Source organism: Echinops telfairi, unplaced genomic scaffold (genome assembly GCF_000313985.2).
Source record: "Echinops telfairi isolate 266 unplaced genomic scaffold, ASM31398v2 ScPeMD7_7469;HRSCAF=8507_0, whole genome shotgun sequence".
Classification (NCBI taxonomy): domain Eukaryota; kingdom Metazoa; phylum Chordata; class Mammalia; order Afrosoricida; family Tenrecidae; genus Echinops; species Echinops telfairi.
The window spans coordinates 33,287,009-33,295,547 of NW_022111372.1; the positions used below are offsets into that span (position 1 = coordinate 33,287,009).

The following is an 8,539-nucleotide window of genomic DNA, read 5'->3' on the forward strand; positions in this document are numbered from 1 at the left end:
CTTTTCAGTGGTCAAACACTTGCCAGTTGTATCACCCAAGGAACCTTCTGTGTTCGGTAGGCCATGGGAAATCACTGACAGGCTGGGATATTTAAATATCTGAAACTGTTCTTTGATGAAAGAAATAATTAACCTAAAAAGGGAAAGTTACTTATTTTGTTTAAAAGAGGCTGCTTTGGCAAGATTGCTTGAACAATAATACATTAGTATTTACAACCCATGTTACAGAAAAGTTTAAAAGATATCTTTTCCTTTTCTAGGTTCTAGATTCTCACGAGTTCTTCCTCGTTATTATGGATTGAACTGTGTTCCCCCTACATGGTATATGCTAAAATCTTAACCTCTGTACCATTAATATGACCTTGTTGAAAACAGGGTTTTTCTTTTCTGATGAGTTATACCTGTTGGGGGTGGGTCCCAAACCTAATTACTTCGGAGCTTTAAAAAGAGCAGAACAGACAAGAGTGGTGTGAAGTAGGGAGGAAGACACTGAAGAACACCAAGGGTCTCAGGGGGCTACCGACAAGGCAGGGTCTTTCCATGGTGCCATTTCCTGAATTCTGTTATCTGGCCATCTGACTTGGGAGGAAATAGCTTTCTCTTCCGTAAAGTGACTCCCTGGTGATTTTCTTTTTCCTAAAGACAGCACTCAGAAACCAAGACACCCACCATGATCCCAGAGCTCTTCTCTCCGCGAGCTCTTCTCCCTCTCTCCATTTGGCACAGCTTCTACTTCTGATCGGCCGCTTGTCTGGTGACTCAGGCCTCCCAATGCTCTTGCCACTCTTCTCAGGGCTCACTGACGGAGGCTCCCCTTTGGGGCTGATGCTATTTTCTTTCCAGCTCGCCTTCTTGTCTGGTTTACGCCCCCCCCCCCATTCACTTCCTACCTTGGTTCACTAAAATAAGAATATCTTATATGACACAGATACCTCAGATGGATTAACAGTGAAAGAGTACACATCCTTAACACACTTCACTATTCACTGACCTAGTAGAGACTGGCGTCTCTCCAGAGGGCCTGGGAAGGTAGGTCTGTTGGCATGCGTCTGAAAGAGCAGCCTTTGAACACCCGTCGGGTGTGCCCATGTGTTGACTTGAGTCACAGTTGGCTCAACTGCAGCTGGGGTCAGACTCTGGATTATGGGTCATAGCAGACATGGCACACTTTATAGCAGCCCCTCCAACATTCAATGACAAGACAGTTAAAAGACGTGTGAATTATAGATCAATACAACTGTGTCAATAAAAAAAAGGCAGGTCTTAGCTCATCCCATCTGTTATGTCCCAACTTATACACCCAAGTACTGACAGGCTCCCCAACAATGACCCCACTACTCCGAGTTTCATCCCGCTGCTCCTTGACAGCACTTGTACACTACAATTGGTGTAAAGTCTAATGGAAACGAGACGTTCTTTTAATCATCCACAAAACATTCTTCCTTTTGGGACAGAAAAGAAACGGTAACTTTGACGGACTGACTCTTGCTTTTCTGTTGGGAGAGAAAAGATGCAATGCTTTCTAAAGCATCCAAAGTGGGTGCTTATGTATAAGATCGAGGTGCTCTGTAGAAAGGTACCACTCTCATGCAGCTCCCCATACCAAAAAAAAGAACATATTAGAAGTCACAGGAATAACTGGCCTTTTTCAGTGGGCACATTCAGGAGACTCTGTCGGGCGAGTGGACGAACTTCACAGAGGCGTGATTCAAGGCAGTGAGTCAGCACTCCCTTTGAGGAGTGCCAGGAATGTATTCGGGACTATGGCTGGCTGAGTGCCTTTGATTGTCCAGTGTGTGGGATGCTTGCAGGCAGTGGCTGTGCTCACAGCAGAGACAGGCACGCCTCCTGGCTGCAGCTCAGGCATCATGTCAAGCTGCTCATAAGAATGACAACTCACTAGGTGGGGTGGGAAAAAAATCAACTCTGAGGAATTCATTGCAACCAGCCATTTGCTGGTTAATCTGTGTTAATAAGGGCATCTGTACCTAACAATGTGATTACCCACTCCCTGATTTTGGAAAATATGATCTAGTCAATGTATACAATGCTGTACATTGATTTATTGACTACTACTTCCATGAGTGTATTACCTCTAAAGGATACAGACAGCTTAACCCGTAGCACAAAATAGTCCAGTTTTTACGGAATGAAAGTTCAAGATGTACCTTCTATATAAAGCAAGTTACAAGGCAAGGGGAAGGAAGCCAAAATGCCGAATGGGATTGCAAATCACTGTACACAGCTTTTCTAACGTGTTTGAAAGTAAAGATGTCACTTGGAGGACAAAGGTGTACCTGACCCAAGGCAGATTTTCAATCGCCTCCGATGCCTAAGAAAATGGGGCAAAGGAAATGGGAGACGTGAAAAGCATTGATGGCTTGAACTGGTGCTGGGGAAGAAGACGGACACATCAAAAACTCAGAGGAGAACAGGCACATAAATCTTGGAAGTAGAGGCAAGGATGGGGAGACTTCATCTCACAGCCTTGGAGATATTCAGAAAAGGGACCACGTTCTGGAGAAGGACGCATCATTTGGACAGTCCGTGAAGAAAAGCAAGGAAGCCCCTCCACCCGATAGATTTATACAATGACTGCGAGATTTATACAATGACTGTGATACAGCGGTGACTGTGGCAGTGTTTTGTTCTGTTGTACACAAGTGGCTATTAATTAAAACTGGCACCAGACAATAGCCATAGGAGCCCGGGTTGTGATCCACTTGGTTGGCAGTTCAAAACCACCATAGCTCCACAGGAGCTATGTAAACAGGCTCGGAATCCCACAGGAGGTCGCTAGAAGTCAGAATAGACTCAATGGAAGTGAGGTTTGTTTTCGTTTTAACAATCACAATAGCCATTTGAGGTATTCTTGTGTGGTGCAAATGATTGGGATCTCAGCTTCTAATTGCAAAGGTTGGAGGTTTGACTCTACCCAGAGGCACCTCTGAAAAACCTACTATCTACTTCTGAAAAAACAGCCATTGGAAACCCTGTTCTACTCTGAGAGCTATGGGGTACCCGTGACTCGGAATCAATTTGGTGGCAACGAGTTTGCTAGGTGGGTTAGTAATTTGGTGAAGAAGCAAGACCAAGGGCAAAGTCAGGTGAGTTGGATGAAGCATGGAACTGTTAAAAGAGGATTGTGATCGGAAGAGCTTACACAGCGCCTCTTTGCTGCCTTCTTTGAGTGATGACAGAAAACCAACTAACCATCAGGTAGGAAAGACACAATGGCAGTGATCTGGAAGTGGGGCAGTTAGGCACCTTCACAGACGTTTTGACTCAACAGCAACAGTCAAGAGAAGATTACATCTAGCCTCAATTGTTACTTCTAGGAAGTCCTTCGAGTCACTGAGAAATAGGCACAGAGTAGGTAAATGCCATGGGACTGACTTCAGGGTCAACAGAAGAGCTGCCTTTCGAGCTGGGGTCTGTGCTAAGCTTGCACGATCACATAATCAACACAGCGCTCCTTTATTGAGAAAGTTCTGCATCATAAAACACGTCAGCTAAACCGACCACTTGTGTAGTGGCATGGTTGTTTACATTGTGCCTCAAGCATGCTTCTCTCCCTGTGACTAGCAACAGCTAACTAGCTGCAAGGCCACAGGCCACAAAAGTTAGCCACGTGGTCAAGACGCCTCTCCTCCTGACCTGCATGCTGAGTGAGGTGTCCACCAGCCACGTTTCCCCACTAAGGACATCAGGGAAAGCGATCACTCCGACAGACTGGGAGAGTGTAATCACAGACCAGTTTCACGCTTCCTGTGGAGTCCAGCCCCCCTCAAGATTCAAAGGCACGGAGGTGGGGCATCCATGACATCTTCTCTGGAGACAGAGATCTTGCTGTCGAGGTATTCAAAAGGTGAGTACACAGAGCCCATGTTCAAAAATGGACTTTCAACCTGATATATATACATATTTTTAAAATTAGATATAATGTTGGTATCTTGGCAACACAACACTTAACCCAACAGGAACAAGTGCTAGAAATACAAGTGTTAAGTATGTTTACCTTCCAGGTGACCCTGATGCTTTGAGACGATATGGGCTCCAGGTGAACTTCCTGAGGTGGGCCATCAGGAGCTGTAAAGACCAAAGACCCACCAGCAAGTTAGAAATGGGCAGGTCAGAGTAGATTGAAATGCTCACAGTAAGCTGCAGGCCCTGGAGACATGTCCCACTGAGATTGGGAATGCCCACTGAGGCCCCCGTTTGGCACGTCCCACTGAGATTGGGCCGATGCCAACTCATCAGGACCCTACAAGGCGGATGAGATCTGCTCCATAGAGTTTCCAAGGCTGGGAACCTTTAAGGGGCCAGAAAGCACCATCTTTCACCCATCGTGCAACGGGCGGGTTTGAACCTCCCACCTTGTGGTTGCAGTCTCCTGGCTCATGTGCTACAGCATCATGGCTCCAAGTCTGGCTTACAGAAACCCATTCCAGCTTGAATTGTGGGCCAAATCTATTTTGCAGAGTCACTGTGTAAAGTTTGCTCTTTTTGTTATTTCTCAGAAAATCTTGAGAACCCTCGTTGTATTCTTTCTTAATGTGTTTTGACAAATTGATGGACACAGCCTAAGATGTGCAAGCTATTGGGTAAAATAGGAAGTCATCACCAACATTCCTCTTCTAACTCTCTGCCCAGGATGGCGGTAAAAACCCGTCCTCTTTCCCCGGGGAGCCAGATTTCTGGAGGCGGCAGTCTACCTGGGTGACTGAGGAGGAGTGGGGGTAAACTATGCTGGAATCGTCTACCTTCCAGTTGCTTTTTAAAAAAATCGTTTTATTGGGGGCTCGTACAGTTCTTATCACAATTCATACATCCATCCATTGTGTCAAGCACATTTGTACATTTGTTGCCATCATCATTCTCAAAACATTTGCTTCCTACTTGAGCCCTTGATGTCAGCTCCTCATTTTTCCCCTCCCTCCCTGCTCCCCCCTCCCTCATGAACCCTTGATAATTTATAAATTATTATTATTTTGTCATATCTTACACTGTCCGACGTCTCCCTTCACCCATTTTTCTTTTGTCTGTCCTCCAGGGAGGAGGTTATATGTAATCGGTTCCCCCTTTCTACCCCACCTTTCCTCCACCCTCCCGGCATCACCACTCTCAACACTGGTCCTGAAGGGATCATCTGTCCTGGATTCCCCGTGTTTCCAGTTCCTATCTGTACCAGTGTACATCCTCTGATCTAGCCAGATTTGTAAGGTAGAATTGGGATCATGATAGTGGGGGGAGGAAGCATTTAGCATTAGCAGTTGCTTTTGTGGTGTCAGAACAAATTTCAATTTCCCGTGAAAAACCTTTGCTGGCTAACCAGAGGCTGTCTCCACAGGGGCCAAGGCAAAGAAACAAAGCTTGCAACTCTCATCAACCCATGTCCAATGCCTATGGGCTAAGTCAGGGAATCACAGAGACAAAGCCATCACCTCCCAGCTAACAGGCAGTGTGTGGGTAAATCTGTGGGCATAGTGGGAAACCCAGAAATAAAAGAATGTTTCAACTGAGAGAGTTCAGAAGCTAATCAGAGCCATCGGGCCCTTATACAGAGGAAAAGCAACAATACGAAGGAGCCTATATTCCAACAAGGCTTTACCCTTGAATTGTCTTTTCCGCAGGCTCCTGCTTGGCTTGGGAGCCACCCACAGCCTGGGCTGGGTTCCCCTCAGAATAGTGAGGGCCATGATGCAATCATGTTTGCAAACTGGCTTTTTCAGTGGGATGTCCCCGCCCTCACTCTCTGCCTTCAGATCAAAGTTTCCTAACATCAGGAGGCAGATCTACCATACATTCTTGCTCCTCGGAAGATAACGTGATTTGCAGAGCTGAATCTGGAACATGCATCCCTTCCTGTTTTGCTGCACTGGGGGTGCTATTGCTTCTTGGAAGGTGGCCTGGTGGCGGGTTATGGGTTGGATTACTAACCACGAAGAGGGTCATTCAAACCCATCAGCCACTCCTATTGAGAAAGCGGATTCCTGCTCCTAGAAAGAGTTATGGTCTCAGAAACCTGCAGGCTGCTGTACTCTCTGCTTTAGGATCTCAGTGCAGTGAGTGGGAGCCAACTCACGGCAGTGGGTTTACTTGCCTCTGAGCTTTCTTTCTCTGTCTGGAGTAGAAAGGCTCTGCTGGCAATGAAGTGAATTTCTAAAACTGTAACAAAGGCGGCAGCTGGCATCCCACAGATTCTGATCATTGTTCTGACCATTGTTTCTAATTTCTGCTCACAGGGTTGAACGCTTTCGCCATCAGACCCAAAGAAAACCCACAGACCGGTCCAATGTTGTGGTCCTCAAGAAGCATGCAGTCCATCCATATAACCCTTCTTGAACAATTATGTTGAGGTCTGACAGCTATATGGAGGCTTGTTTGTTTTAATGTTATTGTGTCAAACCCAATCAGCAAGAAGCCTACACGTTAGGCGTCAGGGGCAATGCCAGTGTCACTACCCGATGTGGGGGATGACTTTCTCAGGAGGAAGGTAGACGATGGTCCCCCTAGTTAGTTTCTCACTGAGATCAATGAACAATGAAAGAAAAAGGCACTGGTATTAAAAAAAAAAAATCAGATCCATTGCCATTAGTCAATTCTTACTCATGGTGCCCCTGGGTAAGACAGAGTAGAATTTCTCTACGGAGATTGCTTGGCTGATTTGGTGTTTAGCTCTTGTGCTTGATGTTTGCCTGTTAACAGTAAGGCTGGCAGTTCAAACCCACCACAGACGAGAGCCCTTGCGCTATGCTTCCATAAAGAGTACCACTAAGACACCGTATCGGCTCAGTTCTACCTTGCAACATGCCAGGGTTGCCATGAGTCAGGAGAGACTGGATGAAAAAGTTTAAAAAAAAATCGTTATCAAAGTAGATCTCAGAACTTCCGTCTGCAGTGTTGCTGGGTGGGTTACAGTCACCAGGTTGGTTCTAACTGGCATGCTTTGGGCATGTAGCCAATCATGAACTCTTGGACCACACGTCCTAGGGTATATTACACTATAATGTTGTTGGGTGTCATCAACCAGTTCTGAACCACAGCGACGCTCTGGACAACAGAGGGAAACACCTGCCGGTCCTGCGCCTCCCTCGCAGCTGTTCTTACGTTTGAGTCCATCGCGGCAGCTCCTGGGTCTGTCCAAATCCAGGGCCTTCCTCTCTTTCGCCGACCCTCCACTTTCCCAAGCACGGTGTCCTTCTCCAGGGACCGGTCTCTCCTGACCACACGTCCAAAGTACGTGAGATGAAATCTCGCCATCCCTGCCTCTCAGGAACATTCTGTCTGTACTTCTTCCAGGTAGAATCGTTTAAACCCAGACTCACCCCCCTCCAGTCAGTTCTGACTCAGACTGACTGCATCTAGAGTGTCCAGAAGCAGACAGCTGCAACTTTCCCAAGGAAGGACGGCCGTGGTGGTGGTGGTGGTGGGCGTGTACACAGCCGGCCTTGTGATTAGCGATCTAACCTGACAGTGCTCCTGGGCATCTTAGCAGAGTACATGCACAAAGGCCTCTGTTTCGCTTGAAAACATAGAGGACGATTTGGAGAGGGAGCTGAGATGATCTGTCCTCCAGCATGGCCTGACATTTTCAGAAAGCCCCTAGCAAAGTGGTGAGAGGTGGTGGCTTCTGCCTTTCCCAAACAGACCTATGATCTTCAAGAATGTAAAACCTTTAACAGAGTCCATAGTGGCTACAAGTTAGGTTGCTAACGGCAAGGACAGCAGTTCAAAGCCACCAGCCACTCTGAGGGAGAAAGATGGGGCTTTCTACTGATGTAAAGAATCACAGTCTCAGAAGTTCACGGGGGCACTTGTACCCCATCTTATAGGGTCACCCCATCTTATTGGGTCGACGGCAATGACAGTGAGTGAGGTACAGGAGGACATAAACAGTGAAGTGCTCGGCCACTACTTGAAAGTTTGGAAGCTTGAATCTATCCAGAGATGCCTCTAAAGAAAGGCCTGGCCACCAACTTTAAAAAAGCATCAGTCACTGTAAGCCCTTGGAAAGCAACTTTACTCTGACCCACGCTGGGCCTTCGTAAGTTCAAGTCTACTTGACAGCAACTGGTTTGATTTTCTGAAAAATTTTACCACCTTTCTGACTTAGTCTACCAATAATGCCATGTTTTGTTCAGATTATCTATATTGATTGATCTATTCTTTGAAGTGATTATCTTGGCACCTCCCCTTTCTCAAAAATTAAAATCAGAGAAACACTATAATAGTAGAACGGCAAAAGCTTATATAACACAGGCAGCCTCCAATTTATGTATTCGAGATAGATTAAGCTGTACTTAGAACCCTTGTTGTCGTTATTTCCTGTACACTGCATTGTTAGTAATATGTACTATGTAAACTATTGTAGCATGTAGTAGTGTGTTAGCATTCTTACACATTCACTTACTTTTCTCCGTTTTATGATTTACTGTTCAAAACACTACAGTATAGTAGCCTATCACCTGGTCTAGAATAAAACACTACAGTATGGTAGCCTATCACCTGGTCTAGAATAAAACACTACAGTAGAGTA

The 8,539-nt window shown here is 46.1% G+C and overlaps 1 protein-coding gene across 1 annotated transcript in view; it reads right to left on the minus strand.

Annotated features, from left to right (window-relative positions):
* DSCAM (DS cell adhesion molecule) overlaps positions 1-8,539 on the minus strand; it is a 617,895-nt gene that overhangs the window by 144,324 nt on the left and 465,032 nt on the right. The window contains exon 16 of the mRNA XM_045284541.1: positions 4,019-4,089. Within this exon, the coding sequence (XP_045140476.1) occupies positions 4,019-4,089 (71 nt within the window). The remainder of the gene's footprint in view (positions 1-4,018; positions 4,090-8,539) is intronic.